A 24802-nucleotide genomic window follows, 5' to 3' on the forward strand; every position below is an offset into this window, starting at 1 on the left:
CACCGCCTCCACGTGCTCAACCCCCCCACACACACACCCAACCCCTCCGCCTCCACGTGCTCACCCCCCCCACACACACACCCAACCCCTCCGCCTCCACGTGCTCAACCCCCCCCACACACACCCAACCCCCCCGCCTCCACGTGCTCAACCCCCCCCACACACCCAACCCCCCGCCTCCACGTGCTCAACCCCCCCCCACACACCCAACCCCTTCGCCTCCACGTGCTCAACCCCCCCCCACACCCACCCAACCCCTCCGCCTCCACGTGCTCAACCCCCCCACACACACCCAACCCCTCCGCCTCCACGTGCTCAGCCCCCCCCACACACCCACCCAACCCCCCCACACACCCACCCAACCCCTCCGCCTCCATGTGCTCAACCCCCCCCACACACACACCCAACCCCTCCGACTCCACGTGCTCAACCCACCCACCCCACCCAACCCCTCCGCCTCCACGTGCTCAAACCGCCCCACACACACACCCAACCCCTCCACCTCCACATGGTCAACCCCCCCACACACACCCAAACCCCCCGCCTCCACGTGCTCAACCCCCCTACACGCCCACCCAACCCCCCCGCCTCCACGTGCTCAAAACCCCCCCACACCCAACCCCTCCGCCTCCACGTGCTCAACCCCCCCACACACACCCAACCCCCCCCGCCTCCACGTGCTCAACCCCCCACACACCCACCCAACCCCTCCGCCTCCACGTGCTCAACCCCCCCCGCACACACCCAACCCCCCCGCCTCCACGTGCTCAACCCCCCCCACACACACCCAACCCCCCCGCCTCCACGTGCTCAACCCCCCCCACACACCCAACCCCTCCGCCTCCACGTGCTCAACCCCCCCGCACACACCCAACCCCCCCGCCTCCACGTGCTCAACCCCCCCCACACCCACCCAACCCCTCCGCCTCCACGTGCTCAACCCCCCCCACACACCCAACCCCTCCGCCTCCACGTGCTCAACCCCCCCCACACACCCAACCCCCCCGCCTCCACGTGCTCAAACCCCCCCACACACACCCAACCCCCCCAACTCCACGTGCTCAAACCCCCCCACACACACCCAACCCCTCCACGTGCTCAAACCGCCCCCACACACACCCAACCACTCCACCTGCTCAACCCCCCCACAGTCTCCCACAGTATTCTTGTCAGCAAGTTAAGGAAGTATGGGCTGGATGAATGCACTATAAGGTGGGTAGAAAGCTGGCTAGATTGTCGGGCTCAACGGGTAGTGATCAATGGCTCCATGTCTAGTTGGCAGCCGGTATCAAGTGGAGTGCCCCAAGGGTCGGTCCTGGGGCCGGTTTTATTCAATATCTTCATAAATGATCTGGAGGATGGTGTAGATTGCACTCTCAGCAAATTTGCGGATGATACTAAACTGGGAGGAGTGGTAGATATGCTGGAGGGGAGGGATAGGATACAGAAGGACCTAGACAAATTAGAGGATTGGGCCAAAAGAAATCTGATGAGGTTCAATAAGGATAAGTGCAGGGTCCTGCACTTAGGACGGAAGAACCCAATGCACAGCTACAGACTAGGGACCGAATGGCTCAGCAGCAGTTCTGCGGAAAAGGACCTAGGGGTGACAGTGGCCGAGAAGCTGGATACGAGTCAGCAGTGTGCCCTTGTTGCCAAGAAGGCCAATGGCATTTTGGGATGTATAAGTAGGGGCATAGCGAGCAGATCGAGGGACGTGATCGTCCCCCTCTATTCGACATTGGTGAGGCCTCATCTGGAGTACTGTGTCCAGTTTTGGGCCCCACACTTCAAGAAGGATGTGGGTAAATTGGAGAGAGTCCAGCAAAGGGCAACAAAAATGATTAGGGGTCTTGAACACATGAGTTATGAGGAGAGGCTGAGGGAGCTGGGATTGTTTAGCCTGCAGAAGAGAAGAATGAGGGGGGATTTGATAGCTGCTTTCAACTACCTGAAAGGGGGTTCCAAAGAGGATGGATCTAGACTGTTCTCAGTGGTAGCAGATGACAGAACGAGGAGTAATGGTCTCAAGTTGCAGTGGGGGAGGTTTAGGTTGGATATTAGGAAAAACTTTTTCACTAGGAGGGTGGTGAAACACTGGAATGCGTTACCTAGGGAGGTGGTAGAATCTCCTTCCTTAGAGGTTTTTAAGGTCAGGCTTGACAAAGCCCTGGCTGGGATGATTTAACTGGGAATTGGTCCTGCTTTGAGCAGGGGGTTGGACTAGATGACCTTCTGGGGTCCCTTCCAACCCTGATATTCTATGATTACCCCCTCCACACCCAACCCTTCCACCTCCACCTGCATAAACCCCCTCTGCTTCCATGCACCCAACTGGACTCACTCAACCCCACTTGCTTTTACAGGCTTGACCCTCCACTTCCACATGCGTGACCCCCCCACATGCCCAACCCCCACCTGCCTGAGCCCCCAACCTCCATGCACCCACCTCTCCTTCACCCCATGCCTGATCTCCAGTCTTCACATGCCCAACCCCCTACCTCCATGTGCCCGATCCCTCTTTCCCCTACACACCTAACCCACCTCCATGTGCCAAATCACCTCCCAGCTCCATGCACCTACCCCCTCACTTCCACATGCCTGCCTCTCCCATGGACCTGCCATCCTCTTTCCCCAGGCCTGCCCTCACTCCTTCTTACATACCCAGCTGCCCCAGTGCCACACATCCAGCACTGCCTCTTCATGCACCCTGACTCCCTCAAATGCCCAACACCCCCTCCCCACATGCTCTCTCAGGCCCAATACCCCCCGCTTCCATGTTCCTGAGCACTCCTCCACCTCACCCTGACCCCACTCGCTCCAACACACCCAAGTGATGATGATGATGAACAGTAATGTGTGTGGCTCGGCAGGTGCATGCTGGGCCTGAGTGGTTTGACATCTGTGGGCCAGACCTGGCTACGAGGTGGCTGCTCTGTGCCTTGCTGCTGGCAGAGTCTGGCCAGGGAGCCACAGGACCATCAGGTCAGCAGAGGGGGTGGGAGTTGACTTAGCAGTTAGAACAAAACCCCCTTCATGATAATGTGGGCTGGGACCAGGATCCTTGCTACTACACTGGCCTGTTTCTGCCCCTAGGGAGTGTTAGCATCCAGAATAAGCTAGAGCCGCCTGCAGGCCCCAGGGTTGAGAATTGCAGAGGTGAATCTTAGCTACAGCCAACGCTCTGGCCCTCAGTCTATACTGATCAGGTGGTGCACAGCAGCCAGAATGCTAGGTTGCCAAATGCTAAAGAGGAGGCGGCCCTCATAGCAGGGGCTCCGCAGGCCCTGCGGCAAGGGGAAAGGTTATTCTATGCCATGCTGGCTACAAGCCCAGGAATGTACTGACTGCCCAGCCCGGCCAGAAAGCTCAGTTCTGCTGCCTGAGAATTGCGCCATAATCTTGTTTTTCTCAGAGTGCAGCCAAACCGAGTTTGGAGATGCAGGGATGGCGTGACAGCACTAGGAGGGAGATGATTACAAAGTCAAGGACAATGCCCACCACAGTTCCTGTCTGTCAGTGTCCTGGTAATGTGGTGCCTAAAGCAAAGGCAAGGGGTGCCCCCACAGCTTTAGAACACAGGACTGTTGCAAGGCAAGTTCCTCACATCGAACCTCCAGCTCCAACATCCATCATCCCACCTCCAGAGATAATGCAACAAAGGAGTTTGCCATGGCAGGGGTGTGTGGAAGCTGCTGGACACAGGGACAAATACAAGGGTTTTTGACAGCCCTGGCCCTCCGGCCACTCAGTGAATAACTGCCACAATGCAGACACCCCTTCCCCTCCAGCCCCTACTGGTAGGGTGGGGCTGTGCCTAGGCCCTGACAGACAGGCCCTGGGGGCTGCTGGCAATCAGTACGGTTTGGAACGGGTGGGCACACATCCCCTCTGCTGCCAGCTCTGGTCTTGCACAAGCTGGGAAGATGCCCATGAGTCCCTCATAGCTGAGCTGACAGCACAGACAGCTGGGCAAACAGAAGTTTATTTAAAAAAAGAAGAACAAACAAAAGCAATGAAGAGACAACAGCAGAGATCACAGCGTGACCCCCCCCCCCCAATCACACATCCCCCCTGCAGGGCTCACAGGGTGACTCAGCCCTCCCACCTCCCAGGAGATCACAGAACACAAGGTGACAACATCCAGCCCCACACGTACAACCCACCCCATGCTCTGGGGATTACAGAACAACTTCCCTCAGGAGCTCATATCACAGAGTGACTCTTCCTCCTCCCCAGAACAGAGAGAACAGCTGACCTGCTCAAAGGATTACAGTGCACCCCACACCCTGATTCCCCAGGGTAAACTGATACCCCCCCGACCCCATCCATCAGAGATTAGCTCACCCAGAGCAATCCAGACCCCTGGGGAGCACATGATCCTCCAAAGAAATTCAGGCTCTTAGAGAACACAAGACTCCCACCTCCAGGTAATGTGGTGGTAGCTCCACCAGGAGCTAACAGGAGAGCCCATGGCACTCGGCCTCCCATCTAGGCAGGTGCTGCTCGTGTTCACCAGATCCCAGCTGCTGCTCTTGTTCAGGGAGTTGGCTTCTCTCCCTGCCTGGAAGACAGCCCACACTGCTGGATCCGTACAGAAGTTAATGATGCTAGGCCCTTCCCTCCCCACATAGTCCCCTTAGTGGATGGGTGCTGCCTCCTACATGCTCCTGCCTGTGGAGTCTGATTTGTCTGCACCCCGTTTGCGCCCCCGAGCATTCAGTGAGGACTCAATGGCTGCTCGGATGGATGGGGAGGTGTCAAGCCGCAGCTGAGCCTCCTGCACTGAGCAGTTCCGCAGCAGGCACAGAAGGGCTGTGGGGACAACCTGGGAGATAAGAGGAGACAGTGTCAGAATCAGGCAGGGGGAGCGCTCACCAGCTCATTTCCCCACCAGCTCAGCCAGTTGCACAGGCCCTGGTGTGCAGGTGCTAAGGGGAGCACCACCTGCTAGGGATTTGGGGGCATCAGCACCCCACTTGTCTACTTAATGCATCTGGGGTGGCCTCCCCCCTTCCAGGGGGAAACCTGCCTGCTGGTGCCTCCCGAGAGCCTCACCCCTCTGCAAGGGGAAGCCCCAGCACTCATGATGGTTTTTGGAAGGTGGCTCCCAATCTTCGCCCCACACCAACCACCTGAAATTCTGTCTCCTGCCTTCGAAAGCTGTTGCTGCATGTCCCTGTGCTGGTGTTACAGGTGCCAGAGTTTGCACCAGACCCATCGAGACGCACATCTGAGCAGACTGGAGCCAGTGGGCTGGGGCCCCACCGTGCATGACACCATGAGGTGGGGTGCTGAGGAGAGACAGGGCATGGGCCTTGTTACCTTCTTCTTCTCCGTTGCTATTGCAATATGTTTGGAGATCTCTGTATTGCGAATGTCATCTGAGAGCACCTCAGCATCATATATGGTCTGCAGCAGGCCCTCCAGGCACCTGGCCTGGGAGTGCCCCGTGAACCGCTGTGGGGAGAGCATGCCAGTCAGAGCAGGGACAGAGACCAGATTCCATTTCAGCGCAGCTCAGGAATGGTGCTGGAGTGGCTCTCATAAGGCTCAGCAAGCGGCATTTGCAGAGCCCTGTACACTGATCCTGAGCAGGCCAGGGAACCAGGGGGAGTGGTAAGTAACACTGAGAAGAGGACTACGACAGCCAGAATGGCTGGGAAGCAAGGCTGGCTCCTGTCTGCTCCAAATCTACATGGCTTGGCTGGGGGATGGGCAAACTCAGAGTTGTGTATGACATCAGAGATGACAGCCCCAGCCAGGGTTGGGTGAATGGGGGTGTCATAAATATAAAAGGGAAGGGTAACAACCTTTACGTATGCAGTAATATAAAAAAAGGGGGGGGGAAGAGGCTTTGTTTTTGTGCTCTGTGTGTGTTCTCTCCAAGACAGAGAGAGAGACCAAGCAAGTAATCCAGCTCCTACTGAAATGATACATCTAATATTACAAAAATAGTAAGTAATAGCAAGGAATGCGTTACATTATCTTTTGTTTTAGCTTGTGAATTTTCCCTATGCTAAGAGGGAGGTTTATCCCTGTTTTTTGTAACTTTAAAGTTGTTCCTAGGGGGGGAATCCTCTGTGTTTTAAGTCTTATTACCCTGTAAAATTACCTTCCACCCTAATTTTACAGAGGTGCTTTTTTTCTTTATAATAAAGTTCTGTTTTTTAGGAATCTAATTGTTTTTTAGTGTCCTAAAAACCCAAGAGTCTGGTCTGTGCTCACCTTGTTTACCTATTTGGTTGGTAGATTATTCTTAAGCCTCCCCAGGAAAGGGGGTGAAGGGACTTGGGGGAATATTTTGGGAAAACAGGAACTCCAAGTGGTCCTTTTCCTGAATCTTTGTCTAACTCATTTGGTGGTGGCAGCAGTAGTCATCCAAGGACAAGGAAGGATTTGTGCCTTGGGAAGTTTTTAACTTAAGCTGGTAGAAATAAGCTTAGGGGGTCTTTCATGTGTGTACCCACATCTGTACCCTAGAGTTCAGAGTGGGGAGGGAACCCTGACATGGTAGCAGCACGGTGGGATCATTCTGAACCAGAAGCACAGACCTCAGGATTTTAAAAAGAAAGTATTTTTTCTTTTACTTGCTTGAAGTCAGGGAGGTTTGTTGTTGTTGTTGTTTTAAAAGGACACTTTTTTTTTAAGCTGAGAGCAGCTGGAGGTTTTGGGGTTTTTTTCCTCTTTCTTCTCTGCCTCAGGGCAGAGTATTTAAGCTACAGCAAGGGAATTCACAAGCTAGGGTTTTTTTTCTTTCTAGCTCTCGGGTTAGGCAGGCTAAGTGCAGGGAGGTTAGGATGACAGAAAGTGATGTCCAAAAGAAACTAGATTTAGCAAGATTGGAAGCTGAAGAAAGAAAGAAGGAACATGAAAGACAACTGGAATTAAAACAGATGGAGATTGATGCACAAGTGGCCAGAGAAAAAGCTGCTAGGGAGAAGAAGGAAAAAGAGAGGCAGCATGCTCAGGAGGAGAGGGAAAGAGAGAGGAAGCATGAACTGGAGGTGATAAAGTTAAAAGGACAAAACCCTTCAGCAGTTGGCTCCACCTCCCCAAAAATCCACAAACGGGAGCGACTATGTCCACAGTATGATTAATCCAGTGATACTGCTGAATATTTCATCACCTTTGAAAGACTGTGCACTCTCCATGCAATTCCTGAAGATCACAAGATGACCACATTGGTAGCAAAATTGACTGGAAGAGCTCTGAACATATTCAACAAAATGCCTATTGAGGATGCTTCTGTCTATGGTAAATTCAAGGATTTGGTTTTGAAGCAATTTCAAATTACACCTGAAACTTACAGAGTGAAATTTAGAGCCCTTAAGAGAGAGGCTGGACTAAGTAATGTGGCTTATGTAAACCAGATAAAGGATCCGTTAGATAAATGGATCAAAGGAAGGGGTGTAACTAGCTTTAAAGGAATGTGTGATTTGGTTGTCCAGGAGCAGTTCCTGACTATGACCAATGATGATGTAAAACAGTGTTTATGGGATAAGAAAATGGACTCAGCAGAAAGTCTTGCTTCTTATGCTGATCAATACGAACAGTCCCAGACTGTCAGAAAGGCAGGGCAAATCAGAACAAAACAGATGGAGGTAGCAGAGAGGAACAACCCTGGTCGCAGTTTGGGCGGATACCAGAAGGGACACCCCGAGACCACATCCTACCACCAGGGGCAGCCCAAGGCCCCAACTACACCCCAAGGAAAACCCCAGACACCTTATTGTCCCACCACACCATTCTCCAGCAACCCACCTCGCCCCATTGACCAGTCAGCTGGGCGATGTTTTAAATGTAACAAGCTGGGGCATGTAAAGGCCAACTGCCCCAAGAACCCCAACAGATTGCAGTTCATTGCACTGGGGTCATACCAAAGGTCCTCAGGCCCAGATGCCTCCCAGATACCCTCAGAACGAAGGGAAACTGAGTGTGGGTGGGAAGAAGGTTATCGCATGGAAGGACACTGGAACACAGGTGTCAGCTATCCATCAATCCCTAGTGGACCCCAAATTCATCAATCTAGAGGCCCAAGGGACGATTCAACCCTTCAAGTCAAACTCTTTTGACTTGCCTACAGCCAAGTTGCCTGTTCAGTACAAGGGCTGGTCAGGAATGTGGACTTTTGCAGTCTATGATGATTATCCCATTCCCATGCTCCCGGGGGGAAGACTTGGCCAACAACATAAAACTAGCCAAGCTAGTTTTATGCACAGCTACAGACTAGAGACCAAATGGCTAGGCAGCAGTTCTGTGGAAAAGGACCTAGGGGTGACAGTGGACGAGAAGCTGGATATGAGTCAGCAGTGTGCCCTTGTTGCCAAGAAAGCCAATGGCATTTTGGGATGTATAAGTAGGGGCATAGCGAGCAGATCGAGGGACGTGATCGTCCCCCTCTATTCGACATTGGTGAGGCCTCATAGAATCATAGAATATCAGGGTTGGAAGGGACGTCAGGAAGTCATCTAGTCCAACCCCCTGCTCAAAAGCAGGACCCATCCCCAATTAAATCATCCCAGCCAGGGCTTTGTCAAGCCTGACCTTAAAAACTTCTAAGGAAGGAGATTCCACCACCTCCCTAGGCAACGCATTCCAGTGTTTCACCACCCTCCTAGTGAAAAAGTTTTTCCTAATATCCAACCTAAACCTCCCACACTGCAACTTGAGACCATTACTCCTTGTCCTGTCCTCTTCCACCACTGAGAATAGTCTAGAACCATCCTCTCTGGAACCACCTCTCAGGTAGTTGAAAGCAGCTATCAAATCCCCCCTCATTCTTCTCTTCCGCAGACTAAACAATCCCAGTTCCCTCAGCCTCTCCTCATAAGTCATCTGTTCTAGACCCCTAATCATTTTTGTTGCCCTTCGCTGGACTCTTTCCAATTTATCCACATCCTTCTTGTAGTGTGGGGCCCAAAATTGGACACAGTACTCCAGATGAGGCCTCACCAATGTCAGATAGAGGGGGGCGATCACGTCCCTCGATCTGCTTGCTATGCCCCTACTTATACATCCCAAAATGCCATTGGCCTTCTTGGCAACAAGGGCACACTGCTGACTCATATCCAGCTTCTCGTCCACTGTCACCCCTAGGTCCTTTTCCGCAGAACTGCTGCCTAGCCATTCAGTCCCTAGTCTGTAGCAGTGCATTGGGTTCTTCCGTCCTAAGTGCAGGACCATGCACTTATCCTTATTGAACCTCATCAGATTTCTTTTGGCCCAATCCTCCAATTTGTCTAGGTCCCTCTGTATCCTATCCCTGCCCTCCAGCGTATCTACCACTCCTCCCAGTTTAGTATCATCCGCAAATTTGCTGAGAGTGCAATCCACACCATCCTCCAGATCATTTATGAAGATATTGAACAAAACCGGCCCCAGGACCGACCCCTGGGGCACTCCACTTGACACTGGCTGCCAACTAGACATGGAGCCATTGATCACTACCCGTTGAGCCTGACAATCTAGCCAATTGTCCCCTACGCTTTCCAAAAACTTCCTGGATTGTCTATGCACCGCTGTATTGCTCTCCCAGCAGATATCAGGAAAATTAAAGTCACCCATGAGAACCAGGGCGTGCGATCTAGTAGCTTCCGCGAGCTGCCGGAAGAAAGCCTCATCCAGTTCATCCCCCTGGTCCGGTGGTCTATAGCAGACTCCCACCACTACATCACTCCTGTTGCTCACACTTCTAAACTTAATCCAGAGACACTCAGGTTTTTCTGCAGTTTCGTACCGGAGCTCTGAGCAGTCATACTGCTCCCTAACATACAATGCTACTCCCCCACCTTTTCTGCCCTGCCTGTCCTTCCTGAACAGTTTATAACCATTCATGACAGTACTCCAGTCGTGTGAGTTATCCCACCAAGTCTCTGTTATTCCAATCACGTCATAATTCCTTGACGTCACCAGGACCTCCAGTTCTCCCTGCTTGTTTCCAAGGCTTTGTGCATTTGTATATAAGCACTTGAGATAACCTGCTGATCACCCCTCATTCTCAGTATGAGGCAGGAGCCCTCCCCTCACAGACATTCCTGCCTGTGCTTCCTCCCGGTATCCCGCTTTCCCACTTACCTCAGGGCTTTGGTCTCCTTCCCCCGGTGAACCTAGTTTAAAGCCCTCCTCACTAGGTTAGCCAGCCTAGTACTCATCTGGAGTACTATGTCCAGTTTTGGGCCCCACACTACAAGAAGGATGTGGATAAATTGGAGAGAGTCCAGCGAAGGGCAACAAAAATGATTAGAGGTCTGGAACACATGACTTATGAGGAGAGGCTGAGGGAACTGGGATTGTTTAGTCTGCAGAAGAGAAGAATGAGGGGGGATTTGATAGCTGCTTTCAACTACCTGAGAGGTGGTTCCAGAGAGGATGGTTCTGGACTATTCTCAGTGGTAGAAGAGGACAGGACAAGGAGTAATGGTCTCAAGTTGCAGTGGGGGAGGTTTAGGTTGGATATTAGGAAAAACTTCTTCACTAGGAGGGTGGTGAAACACTGGAATGCGTTACCTAGGGAGGTGGTGGAATCTCCTTCCTTAGAAGTTTTTAAGGTCAGGCTTGACAAAGCCCTAGGTTGGAATGATTTAATTGGGGATTGGTCCTGCTTTGAGCAGGGGGTTGGACTAGATGACCTCCTGAGGTCCCTTCCAACCCTGATATTCTATGATTCTAAGAGGGTGGGAATGGTCACCTGCAGCCAGGCTAAGCAAGCTGTCATGCCTAGCTCTGTTCCTGAGCCTTTGACAAGGGCCCAGTCTGTGATACCAGAGACCCAGACTGAGGTGGTGGAACTGGACCCCCAGGCAAACATCTGCGACAGCAGTAGTGGACCCAGTCACAGAGACCCAGCCAGAGCCAGACCCAGAACCAGAACCGGCAGAGCAACCAGCACCAAAACCATTGCCAGCACTGAGTCCAGCGCTTGCAACCCCGTCTGCAACCCCTACACCAGAGGGCCCCACCGAGCCCGCCTTGGTAGCAGCAGCTAAACCTGCACAAGAAGCTCAGCCGGAGCCTGAACCCCAACCAAGTGCACCTGCGGAGATTGGGTCACTGTCCCCGGAACCAGCCCCATCCCCCGCATCGCTTCCTGAGGGACCAAGTCGAGGTCCACTATCCAGTGATGAACTGAGGTTCCATTTCAGCAAGTAGCTGTGGATATTCTGGGTCCTTCCCAGGGGAAAGCAGTAGATACTGACTTTCATGGATTTTGCCACCCGATGGCCGGAAGCAGTAGCTCTAAGCAACACCAGGGCTAAAAGTGTGTGCCAGGCACTAGCAGACATTTTTGCCAGGGTAGGTTGGCCCTCCGACATCCTCACAGATGCAGGAATTAATTTCCTGGCAGGAACTATGGAAAGCCTTTGGGAAGCTCATAGGGTAAATCACTTGGTTGCCACTCCTTACCACCATCAAACAAATGGCCTGGTGGAGAAATATAATGAAACTTTGGGGGCCATGGTATGTACATTCGTAAATGAGCACTCCAACCATTGGGACCTAGTGTTACAGCAGTTGCTCTTTGTCTACAGAGCTGTACCACATCCCAGTTTAGGGTTTTCACCATTTGAAAATGTGTATGGCCGCAAGGTTAAGGGGCCATTACAGTTGGTGAAGCAGCAATGGGAGGGGTTTACGCCTTCTCCAAGAACTAATATTTGAAACTTTGTAAACAACCTATAAAACACCCTCTGAGACTCTTTAGCCCTTGCTAAAGAAAACCTAACAGATGCTCAGGAAGAGCAAAAGGCCTGGTATGATAAACATGCCAGAGAGCGTTCCTTCAAAGTAGGGGACCTGGTCATGGTCTTGAAGGTGCTCCAGGCCCATAAGATGGAAGCGTCATGGCAAGGGCCATTTACGGTCCAAGAGCGCCTGGGAGCAGCTAACTATCTCATAGCATTCCCCCACCTAAACCCTAAAGTGTACCATGTTAATTCTCTAAAGCCCTTTTATTCCAAAGAATTAAAGGTTTGTCAATTTACAGCCCAGAGAGGAGAGGACGCTGAATGGCCTGAAGGTGTCTACTATGAAGGAAAAAGTAACGGTGGTGTGGAAGAGGTGAATCTCTCTATGACCCTCGGATGTAGGCAGCAACAGCAGATCAAGGATCTGTGCGCTAGCTTCACACCGATGTTCTCAGCCACCCCAGGACAGACCGAACGGGCATACCACTCCATTGACACAGGTAATGCTCGCCCAATTAAAGCCCAACCTTCCCGGGTGTCTCCTCAAGCCAAAACAGCTATAGAACGGGAGATCCAGGACATGCTACAGATGGGTGTAATGTGCCCCTCTAACAGTGCATGGGCATTTCCAGCAGTTTTAGTTCCCAAACCAGATGGGGAGATACGCTTTTGCATGGTCTACCGTAAGCTAAATGCTGCAACTCGCCCAGACAACTATCCAATGCCATGCACAGAGGAGCTACTGGAGAAACTGGGATGTGCCCAGTTCATGTCTACCTTGTACTTAACCAAATTTGCTGAGAGTGCAATCCACACCTTGGCAGGTACCGCTAGATGAATCCACCAAGGAAAGGTCAGCCTTCACCACACAGGTCGGGCTGTATGAATTTAATGTGCTCCCTTTCGGGCTGTGGAATGCCCCCGCCACCTTCCAGAAACTTGTAGACAGTCTCCTAGTGGGATTGGGAAAATCTGCAGTCACCTACCTTAATGATGTGGCCATATTTTCTGATTCATGGGCAAAACATCTGAAGCATCTGCAAAAAGTCTTTGAGTGCATAAGAGAGGCAGGACTAACTGTTAAGGTTAAAAGGTGTCAAATAGGCCTAAACAGAGCGACTTACCTTGGACACCAGGTGGGTCAAGGAACTATCAACCCCCCTACAGGCCAAAGTGGATGCTATCCAAAAGTGGCCTGTCCCAAAGTCAAAGAAACAGTTCCAATCCTTCTTAGGCTTGGCCGGATATTACAGGCGATTTGTACCGCACTACAGCCAAATTGCTGCCCTACTGACAGACTTGACCAAAAAGAAACAGCCAAATGCAGTGCAGTGGACTAAAAAGAGTGTCAGAAGGCCTTTAACCAGCTTAAAGCAACACTCATGTCTGACCCTGTGCTAAGGGCCCCAGAGACTTTAACAAACCTTTCCTAGTAACCACAGATGCATCCAAGCGCGGTGTGGGAGCAGTTTTAATGCAGGAAGGACCTGATCAAAAATTCCATCCTGTCGTGTTTCTCAGCAAAAAACTGAGAGGGAAAGCCACTGGTCAATCAGTGAAAAGGAATGTTACGCCATTGTGTATGCTCTCAAAAAGCTATGCCCATACGTTTGGGGGCGGCGTTTCCACCTGCAAACTGACCATGCTGCGCTAAAGTGGCTTCATACTGTCAAGGACAGTAATAAACTTCTTTGGTGGAACTTAGGTCTCCAAAATTTTGATTTTGAAATACAACACATTTCAGGAGCTTCTAACAAAGTGGCTGATGCACTCTCCTATGGACATTTCCCAGAATCAACTGGTTAAAATCGTCCTTAAAATGTGAAAAATATTGTTCGTTTTTATACAGTATATCTAAAGGTGCATGTGTCTTATTAACTCTGTTTTCTCCTAGAGCTCCAGGAAGAAATCACAGCCAGTGTGGAACAGACTGTCCCGCACCATCTGTGATTTGGGGGGGCATGTCATAAATATAAAGGGAAGGGTAACAACCTTTACGTATGCAGTAATATAAAATCCCTCTTGGCCAGAGGTACAGAATCCCCTTACCTGTAAGGGGTTAATCAGTTCAATTAACCTAGTTGGCACCTGACCAGAAGGACCAATGGGAAAAGAAGATACTTTCAAATGGGGGGGGGAGGAAGAGGCTTTGTTGTTGTGCTCTGTGTGTGTTCTCTCTGAGACAGAGAGAGACCAACCAAGTAATCCAGCTCCTACTGAAATGATACATCTAATATTACAAAAATAGTAAGTAATAGCAAGGAATGTGTTACATTATCTTTTGTTTTAGCTTGTAAACTTTCCCTGTGCTAAGAGGGAGGTTTATCCCTGTTTTTTGTAACTTTAAAGTTGTGCCTACGGGGGAATCCTCTGTGTTTTAAGTCTTATTACCCTGTAAAATTACCTTCCATCCTAATTTTACAGAGGTGCTTTTTACTTTTTTTCTTTATAATAAAGTTCTGTTTTTTAAGAATCTTATTGTTTTTTAGTGTCCTAAAAACCCAAGGGTCTGGTCTGTGCTCACCTTGTTTACCTATCTGGTTGGTAGATTATTCTCAAGCCTCCCCAGGAAAGGGGGTGAAGGGACTTGGGGGAATATTCTGGGGAAACAGGAACTCCAAGTGGTCCTTTTCCTGAATCTTTGTCTAACTCACTTGGTGGTGGCAGCAGTAGTCATCCAAGGACAAGGAAGGATTTGTGCCTTGGGAAGTTTTTAACTTAAGCTGGTAGAAATAAGCTTAGGGGGTCTTTCATGTGGGTCCCCACATCTGTACCCTAGAGTTCAGAGTGGGGAGCGAACCCTGACAGGGGGTGTGTACATGCACATGTGTGTGGACGCTAGCTGGGCAGGGGCAGCACAGAGAAAGGCCCAGGTTACAGATAACTGGGCAAGAAAACCCCAGCTAGATCCTATTATCCATCCACCCTCCCCATCACACTAGCTGAAGTCCAGGAAGCCCAGAAAAATATTAGAGCCACAACCTGTGCAATGGATCCCTGCCCTTCCTGAATGATAAAAGAGCTATGCCCACTACTAACCGGAGTAGGCAGGGAGAAACACTTACCAGCTCCCTGAGAAATGCCAAAACGCAACCTTGAGACCTTTTCAACTTCTGTCCCATCTCCAACCTCCCATTCCCAGGCCCAGTAATTGAGACAGTAGTGACCACCAAGCTCCAGCAACATGCGACATCAGCCAACATCCTGGCCGTCTCTCACAATCTGCCTCAGAGCACGGCACAGCAAGGAGACGGCTTGAGGGGCACCAACACATGTTCTATAATGGCCTGGTACATGCTCACCATGTTCATACTGCTGGGCTTCTCCCCCAGTTACCCCATGTAAATAGTGGGCTATATACTTCCACCTATAGGACAAAGCAGGTTAGCAGTACACTGTGGTGCACTGTTGCAAAGGCTGCATCTTGGTGATGAGATTCTCTCATGCTCAGAATTAGGATCCCAGCTATGGTACAGGGGATGGGGGAGGTGGAGGACGGGAGGGTCAGCTACTGGGCTGTGGTGCTCTGCCTGGCCTTGAAAAGGTCCCACTGGGGGCAGTGCCAATGTCCAGAGAAGGGCCACACCAGGATTCCCTCCTCCCCCCCCGCCCCACTTAGCTATTGACCTTGCTTCCTGCCTTTCTCACAACTGGGGCCTCCCCCTACACTCTGAAGTAATAACTGGTAATGCTGCTACCTTCTTATTCCCTCGCTAGGCCATTGACTTGGGCCTCAGTACCTGCAGGATGGACAGCGCCCTCCAGAAGAGCTTGGAGTTGCTGATTCTCAGGTCCACCATGTAGTTGTGGAGAATTTTGCCCTTGAGGACATGGGCCCCGGTGCTGACTGTGTTGAGGATCCACTTGGTGCTGAGCTCCCTCTGGAACTTCTGTGTGAAATACAGAAAAACAGACCCCCGTGAACTAGGCAGCCACAAACTGCCAGCCAGAGGAAGCCAGCCACGGCCCTGCAGCAGCCGGGCCCACCTCCCCGCAGGGCGAGCCACGGCCCTGCAGCAGCCGGGCCCGCCTCCCCACAGGGCGAGCCACGGCCCTGCAGCAGCCGGGCCCGCCTCCCCACAGGGCGAGCCACGGCCCTGCAGCAGCCGGGCCCGCCTCCCCACAGGGCGAGCCACGGCCCTGCAGCAGCCGGGCCCGCCTCCCCACAGGGCGAGCCACGGCCCTGCAGCAGCCGGGCCCGCCTCCCCACAGGGCGAGCCACGGCCCTGCAGCCACCCCTCACTTACCTCAGAAATCACAAAAGTCCAGTCAGTCGGCACCCTGCTAGGAATCGACCTCAGGATCCAAACAGGTTTGTCATGCATTACCTGGATAAAATTCCCCTCATACTCCAGGAACAGGATGGGCCACATGATGCTCATGATGCAAGGAAACAGCTTCTTGAGGGAGGCCTGGTGAGGATAAAGATACTAACAGAAATCTTGTTGTGACAGATGTGCCCAAGCATGTCCTGACAGGGATACTGAGTCCCACCGTTTTCTCAATATTATACCGAAGGGAGTTGTGTTTGGTCTGACAAAAGCTAAGCTCTAGCTGATTATCCTGGTTATTATGAGATGTTTGTATGGGAAACAATTTTAGAGTTAGCTAACACAGGACATTGTGTTCTAAATCTGTTGGGAGTGAAATCTAGCTCTCGAGGGAGGGCAGTCTCAGAGCTGACCCAAACAGGAGAACAATGAACACCCATCAGACAGCCTATGTTTGCTGTCTGGAGTAGATGCAGGCTGGAGATTTACAAAGCCAAACCGAGAGTTCTGGGGAGAGTGGGCCCCCTGGGGTAAGACTGTAAGAGCAGACGATTGTCCCAAGTAGGTATCCATTAGGGAAGGGGACTGTGTCAGTGGGGACAAGCGCTGGACAAACTAACCATTGGGTGAGAAATACCTTATTAGATAGGAACGTAACTTGTTGATAAGTATAGGCTGCAGATGGCTTCTTTTGTTCTTCTTTGACCTCTGAGGTTTAGGGCTGGTTGGGGGCAGTGTGGCCTTGGTGCAAGTTAGAGTAGCTCCAGGGGCACCCAGTGCCACCATGGGGCAAGACTCACTCCCTTCCCCCTCAGCAGTTAAGGAATTAAGGAATTCCAGAGTGAAGGCAACCCCAACCCTGCCCCCTCTAGGCGTGCACCAGGGTACAGTCTAATTACATGAGCACAAGCTCCATTTCCCACAGGACCGTTCCCTCACCTGGGATGGAGACAAAGAGCCTTCTCTACTCACCGGAAGGTACTGCCCAACAGTGGCATGAGAAAGTGCTTGGACATTTGATGTCTTCTCCTTCACCTGAACCACAAGCTTCTCCACCTCTGTGAGGTCATCTTAAAGCAAGGGGGAGCATAAGACTGGGGTAACCAGGCTCTGGACAGTCATTCAGGAAGATCCAGAGCTAGTCAGAGTCAAGAGTCCTTTGCACATCAGCCAAATCACCATACCAACATGCAAGAGACATGTTTACACACACATACACATCCCAGCCTATACTTTTCACCTTACTTCTGTCTCATTCACTTTCTTTGCTACAACTCCAGGGTAAGAGGGTAACAGGTCCATGGACTCCCTCCCAAGCCTTGTTGCTGAGGTACATCAGAGAACAGCTGCACCCCTCTACCAGACAACACAAACAGGCCTGGTTTGCCTGTAGCTCAGCAACGGACCCAGTGTGATTGGCTCTGCCATGACAGATCTAGACTGCAGTGACATTATTAGTTACATTGGATAAGATGGGGGTTAATCTGAGAATTGAAAGATGGATAAGGAACTCGTTAAAGGAGAGACTACAATGGGTCATTCTGCAAGGTGAACTGTCAGGCTGGAAGGAGGTTACTAGTAGAGTTCCTCAAGGATTGGTTTTGGGACCAAACTTTTTTATTACTGACCTTAGCACAAAAAGTTGGAGTGTGCTAATAAAATCTGTGGATAACACAAAGTTGGGAGGTATTGCCAATATGGAGGAGGACACGATTATCATACAAGAAGATCTGGATGAACTTGAAAACTGGAGTAATAGAAATGGGATGAAATTTAAATAAGTGCAAGGTCATGCATTTTGGGACTAACAAGAATTTTTGCTGGGGATGTATCAGTTGGAAGTGACGGAGGAGGAGAAAGACCTGGGTGTATTGGTTGATCTCAGGATGCCTAAGAGCTGCCAAAGTGATGCAGCCATGAAAAAAGCTAATGCAGTCTTAGAATGCATCAGGCAAGCTATTTCCAGTAGAGACAGGGAAGTGTTAGTACCATTATACAAGACACTGGTGAGATCTCATCTGGAATACCGTGTGCAGTTCTGGTCTCCCATGTTTAAAAAATATGTATTGTATTTTCTCTGATAATTCTGGATATTCTTCATGCCCATAGGAACGTCTAACCCCTCTCTGAATCCTGCCAGGCTCTTAGTCTGTTATGTCATGTGGCAGGGAGTTCCACAAGCCCCTTGTGCCTTTGTGGGAAAATATTTCCTTTGATCAGTTTTTACTTTGCTGCCTTTCAGTCCCAGTGAGCTTCCCCCTCATTCTTGTCTTATGAGACAGGGAGAACAGATACTCTTGATCTCCCATCTCTAGACCCTGCATTGTTTTAGATACTTTTCATAATTTTTTTTATCGTGTTCCCTCTTACTTGTCTTTTTCCAAGGTAACAACAACCCCAAACTTTTCAATCGTTCAGCATACTAGGGAGAGGTGAGGCGAGATAAATCACAGCAAGAGGCTGACATGATCACTCAGCAGAGGGTAGTGCCCAGCAGGGGGAACAACAGCTCCTTCCTTCCCCCCCCCAAACTAGTGCTGACCCCTTCCCTCAGCTCCCAGCCACTCCTCACCATCCAGCGTGAAGAGGAAGAGAACAGTATCAAGCTCTGTCAGTGATGGAAGGATCGTCTTCACAAAGTCCTCCTGAGAGAAGGCAAATTGTGGGCCCTGCCAGAGAAAGGGAGCCTGTTTAGCATGATGCCAGGGCTCCCGCTAAACTCTCTGACACATGGGCCGCCCTATCCACCCCTTCACTGGAGCCCCCTCCTTCTCTCCCAGACACTAGGGTTACCTTCCATTCCCAACATTAGAGCCCTCTCCTCCCTTCCCAAACCCCATCCCCTTCACAACACTGGGACTTCCCTGGCTCTCTCCTGCCCTACTCCAGGTCCCCCCATCTTCCTGACACCAAGGCCCCATGCCCCCCCATAACATCAGGGTCCCCCCTCCACACCCTGCCACTGGGACCTTCCACCTGCCCTCCCCCAAACCAGGACCCCATGCATCCCTCTCCAGCCAGGTTTCTCCACATACCCTGAGACCAGGCCCCTCATCCTCCCTGACATCTGGACTCCACCTCCAGTCCCTAACACTGGGGAATCCTTCCCCACGATGGGGACTCCCCCTTTGCTCCCCGACATAGCAGCACTCTCCTCCCTTCGCTGATACCAGGGAGCACAGGGGTATCAGTCCCTGTCTGCCCATGAGCCTGGGAGGCTCCGGGAACCAGAGGCATGGGCACAAAGAATCACCACACGCTCAGAGTCCACCACGCCCCCACAGTATGCGCCCCAGGCCAGCACCCACTCCCCACCCAGCACCCATCCCAGACCATGAGGTTCACCACACCCATAAGCTACCTCAGATCAGACCCTGCCTGGTAGCCACCCCAGCCGAGTCCAGCCCCGGACTCATGGTCAGAACTACTCCCAGGACTTACTTCCCGCCTAGGACCTACCCAAGGGCGGGCTCACAATCAGCTAGAACTCCCCAACCACCCCAGCCCCCTCCCACCAGGCCAAGCAGGATCTCATCTCCAGAATCCGCTCCAACAAACCCAAAACACACCTAGAGTAACCCTGACAGCCAGGGCCTTGTTCGTCACCCGTACTGCAGCCCAGCTCCTACCTGCATTATCAGATCTGCCTCCTTGTTGAACATCTCACTGCGATCCCCAATCAGAAAGCCCCGCACGTCATTGTAGTCTGTGTAGGAAAGCAAGGGGGTGACCCAGAGGTAGAGGGAACAGGGCTGTGGGCCAAGGGGTCTCTTTGCAGGATCCCAGAGGCTGGAGGTCAAGGAATCTCCAAGCAGGATCCCTGGTGGCCAAACGGCCTCTGAGCAGGATCCCCAGGGATCCAACTTGGGGATATCTTGCCCCCAGCCCCTCAAGATCCAGCTGAGACACCCCCTTTTCCCCCAGCCTACAGGGATCCAGCTTGGAGACCCTAGGATCCAGCAAAGAGAGAAATTTCCTTCTGACCCCGGGGGATCCAGCTTGGGCACTCCTTACTCTCCAGCCCCCAGGAAACCTGCTCAGAGAACCCTTCCCCCCAATTCTTTGGGAGTCCTGCTTGCAGACCCTTTGACCCCCAGCTCCCAGGATTCAGCTCAGAGACTCTTGCATCCCACCTGCAGGTATCCTGCTCAGAGAGACCCCTGGCCCCCAGGTATCTGCTCAGAGACCCCTTGGCCCTCCCGTCCCCAGGGATCCAGAACAGAGAACGTTTGCCCCACAGACCCTGGGAATCCTGCTTAGAGGGCCTTTGTGGGGCAAGATATCCCCAAGCTGGATCCCCAAGGGCTGGGTGTGGGGGACAGCATCCCCAAGCTGGGTCTCCTTGCTGGGTCCTTGGAGGCTGAGTGCAGGAGTCTCTCGGCAGGCTCCCTGGGGGCTGGGGGTCAAGGGGTCTCAGAGCTAGAACCTAGGCAATTGTTCATGAAGCTGTGGTAGCCAATACATGCTATGTTAGGCATAGTTAGTATAAGTGTTGGGAAGTTATGTTAACTGACTGTATTATACTTGCCCCACAATTCTGTTCACCGATGTCAAGTATCCATAACACTTTGCGTTAGCTGAAATAAGCTTTGGTTTAAGTAGAAAGGAAAACTGTCAGGATCAGGACATATGAGTGTCTTTCCATAGCACCTGGTAGGAAGTTACGCTCACAGGCTAAGACTGGAATGTCCCAAAGGGAAAGGACAATATACATGAATGGTCTACCCTGGTACAAACATAGGAGGTGCCTTCATGCTCCTTGGTACCTGAAATGCATGTGTTCAGAACAAAGATAAGGTATACATCATGATACCAGAAACACAAGGTGGTAAACTGATTGGTTAAATCTAATTTTAGATGATGTACACAATACCTTTTACTTGTAAACAGGCAGAGTATAAAAATGGCGTTAGGGTTGTAACTTTTGGAGCACACCTTCTGTGCAAGGTGACCGTAACAACACTGTACACAACAGCTTCCTGGAGACTGGTATCAGATTGAACTTTTTTCCTGTACTTATATGTGATGTTGTATGATTAAAATAGGACCATGTAGAACGCTGTTGCTACCACTGCTATATAATTACAACAAATCTTGTACAAAATATGTCATGTAAAGTGTCAATGGAAAAGTTATGGTTTACTGAATGTTATTACCCTATTTGTTTGCATGTATCATTTTTGTCTCTGAAGTTACAAATATTGACTATTGTACTTGTATTTCAAATGTGTTTGCTCCCATGGTAATATCCACACAGTAGTTTACATCCAGTCTAGTCAGCACATTGTGAATGGACTATTCAAGCTGACGGCCCATCAGTTAACACAGTGGGCCATGGAAGAAGCTTATCTCCACTGATGGACTTTCCTGAGGATGTTCTAAAGAGAGTAGGGTAATGGCTGCTATGACTCATTGAAGAATACAAGGGCATGTGACGAGATTATGTGGTAATGAACTCCATCTCGTGTGCCTGTACTTTTCCCACAAACTGTGCTGAGGGCTTTACTTGGAACAATGATTTTCCCTCCACATGACAGAAGCTACAAAAGGCCCTGGAAACATCTCCATTTTGCCTTTTTCCTGCTCTGATCTCTGGACTATGGACTTAATACTAACGGGTTTCAGAGCAGCAAAAACAACGAGGAGTCCTTGTGGCACCTTGGAGGCTAACAAATTTATTTGGACATAAGCTTTCGTGGGCTAGAACCCACTTCAAGGGACCGAGGACCTTCCAGGCATTTGGAAGCAACCAGAGACTTAACAAGCCAGCAGTTTATTCCATCAGTGCTTCAAGCCCGATCCAAGAACTTTGCCATTATTGTATGTATTTGATTCCTTTAACCAATTTTAACTTTCACCTCTTTCTTTTTTCTTATAAATAATCCTTTAGATATTAAATACTATATAATATCTAAAGGATTATTAGACTATTAAATATTAGATAATCACGCTATTGCCAAAGGATTGGCAATAGCATGATTATTGGGTAAGATCCGAGTTATATATTGACCTGGGTGTGTGGCTGGTTCTTTGGGATCAGAAAAACCCTTTGGTTGATTAAACTGCTTTTAAATAACCAATCATCATTAAGTCTAGTGTCTGGGTGGTGAAACAAGGACCGGGATACTTAAGGATACTGCGTTTCTGACTTCTGGTTAGCCAGTGTGGTGAGACAGAAGTTTACTTGTATTACTGGATTGGTATATCTTATGGGAGAATAACCACCAGTTTTGGGGTATGTCCGCCCTGTTTCTCACCAGTTTGTCCTGCATCTGGTATTCTCACTTGTGACCCACAGAGGCATGATGACACTATATTATTATTTGCTTAGAGCAATAAACCTGATATTGGTTATTTGGTTTTTTGAATATATTTTAATAATGAACCAAAGTGTGGTCAAGCAATTGACTCTATGATATATCAAAAGCCTGGTGCAGGGGGAGCTCAGAGCAAGGAGCTTGGACACCTCTCTCACATCACAGAGACCCTTTATTTGAGGCATCAGGGCTCTTTCCAACACAGCCAGTTCCCTTACCTGCCCCAAACGTTGAGATGCATTCAGCACCATCCATGATGGCAATGATGCCCAGCGTGTGCCAGCCCACCATGAACACACAGGCCTTCTTCTGCAAGCTGGGGAAAGGACAGCACAGACGGGTTACTCAGGATGCTCAGAGGGTAGGGGCAGAGCACAGCACAGGGGGTTATTGCGGGGTCAGGGCAGACCACAGCACGGGGGGTTAGTGGGTATTAATTGGCTTTTCCCCCCTGTAACAGGGTGCATTCACCCCTCGTGAGCATCCCCTTGGCCAAGTGTGTGTGCTGCTCTCTCTGATTGTACCTGCTCTGGGATAGAACAATGCCCCAGAGCTCCCTCCCTGGAGACAATGCCTTAGCCCTCTTGGGCTTCCTGGCTACAGCTCTCCAGCTGGGCCACTATAATTCAGTTCCCCTTCTGAATTACAGCTCACCGCCCAGGCCACTTCCCCACAGTGGCTAATGCAGCGTTGGGGAGACCTGGGCCCACCCACTACTCTGGGTCCCAGCCAAGGGACCCTGTAGAGTGTAGCCATCTGCTGTGTCCCTTTAATTATATTGCATGGCTTCTCTAATTCCCTGAGCTACTTCCCCGTGGCCCCATGCCATCTTCACCCTTACCTCAGGGTCTTGTCCTAATGGAGTCCCAGCAAGCAGCTCAGGGCTCCTTCTTGCTCTCCCCGGCTTCTGGCAGCGCTGCCCTGTCTGGGGTTCTGTAGCTTATCCAGCCAGGAATGCACCACCCACACCCCTACAGCTCCAGAAGGAACTGAACTGCCTCTGGCCCTGCAACTCTTCTTATACTAGGCTGCTGGGCTGTGTCCTACACAGCCACTCTAAGTAGCTTGGAGGACTTCTCTACTGCCTTTTTTGGGGGGCAGGGTGTGCCAGGGCCATGAGGCCTCCAGCAGGGGGCCTCAGAGGATCTGATATACCACATCTCACCCCCACGCACTGTTCACTGAGTAGTCCTGCACCCTACACGTCTTTCCTCTCCCCCTTCCTTCTATCCCCAGCCCCCACTTCTCCAGCAGAAATGGAGATGCCTTCCCACCTCACCTGGTGCCCGCTTGCTTCATCAAGGCAGCAATCTTTTTGCTCTGGGCATAGGTGACTTTGTGAGCACGTTCATATGTCCTCAGGATTTCCAGGAGGCACCTAGACATTGGAAGAACATAGAGAGGACTCATGGGACCTGTGCATGCCAAGCTCCTGTCTGCCCCAATGCCATTCACAGTCTGACCAGGAGCAGTCAAGTGCGGAGGTCCTGTCCCAATGTCCCAGCATGACATCAATATTCCCAGCCAATCCCCGACCATAACAATAGGCCAGCTGGGTACCCAGCCAAGCAGGGGACTCCAGCACTGGGGGGAGGTTGCCTGCCTAGTGTAGCCTACTAGCTCTGTAACCGGAGACTTACTTCTCTGAGATGTCAGTGTCCTTGGAGGCTGTCTTGTGTGCTCCCAGCAACAATGTCTCTAGCAGGATCTTGGTGGCACTCCCACCCTTCATCCGTGAGGAGCCACTGATGCCTTCAGGCTGAGGCAGTGGGAGAGAGAGAACTGAATGACACATGGGCACTGGGGCTCAAACCCACTCCCCAAGCCCCCATCCTGAGTGTACTGGAAAATTAAACCCCACTCCCTGTGCACCCCATCCTGTGGGATTGAAGACTGTCTTCCAAGCAGCCCCATCCCGGGCAGGTACTCCCTAGACTTATATAAATATATGGCTGGAAATGATCTGAGTTGTCATCAAGTCAAGACCCTGCCCTCAGGCAGCACCAAGAACACCATATAGACCATCCCTGACAGGTGTTTGTCCAACCTGTTCTGAAAAACTTCCAGTGATGGAGATTTCACAACTGCCCCTGGAAACATATTCCAGAACTTAACTACCCTTATAGGTCTTAGGAAAAACTTTCTAACTAACCGAAATCTCCCTTGCTGCAGAGAAGCCAATTACTTCTTGTCCTGTTCTCAATGGATGTGAAGAACAATGGATCACCATCCTCTTTGTAATAGCCCGTAACATATCTGAAGACTATCAGGTCCCCCTCAGTCGTCTTTTCTCAAGACTAAAGCTGGACAATCACAAGTCCATGCACTGCATCCGAGAGTGCTAAAGGAGTTGGCGGATGTGATTGCAGAGCCATTGTCCATTATCTTTGAAAACACATAACAATCGGGGGAGGTCCTGGACTGGAAAAAGGCTAATGTAGTGCCCATCTTTAAAAAAAGGGAAGGAGGATGATACTGGGAACTACAGGCCAGTCAGCTTCACCTCAGTTCCTGGAAAAATCATGGA

The 24802-nt window shown here is 50.9% G+C and overlaps 1 protein-coding gene across 1 annotated transcript in view; it reads right to left on the reverse strand.

The window, feature by feature from the left end:
• Nucleotides 1-4371: 4371 nt before the first annotated feature.
• GCKR (glucokinase regulator) overlaps nt 4372-24802 on the reverse strand; it is a 44468-nt gene continuing 24037 nt past the window's right edge. The window contains 10 exon segments of the mRNA XM_073335362.1: nt 4372-4828; nt 5326-5460; nt 15428-15577; nt 16016-16099; nt 16931-17028; nt 18531-18627; nt 19588-19664; nt 22494-22591; nt 23555-23653; nt 23916-24034. Of these exon segments, the coding sequence (XP_073191463.1) occupies nt 4661-4828; nt 5326-5460; nt 15428-15577; nt 16016-16099; nt 16931-17028; nt 18531-18627; nt 19588-19664; nt 22494-22591; nt 23555-23653; nt 23916-24034 (1125 nt within the window). The 3' untranslated portion in view covers nt 4372-4660.

Source organism: Lepidochelys kempii, chromosome 3 (genome assembly GCF_965140265.1).
Source record: "Lepidochelys kempii isolate rLepKem1 chromosome 3, rLepKem1.hap2, whole genome shotgun sequence".
NCBI classification, from domain to species: domain Eukaryota; kingdom Metazoa; phylum Chordata; order Testudines; family Cheloniidae; genus Lepidochelys; species Lepidochelys kempii.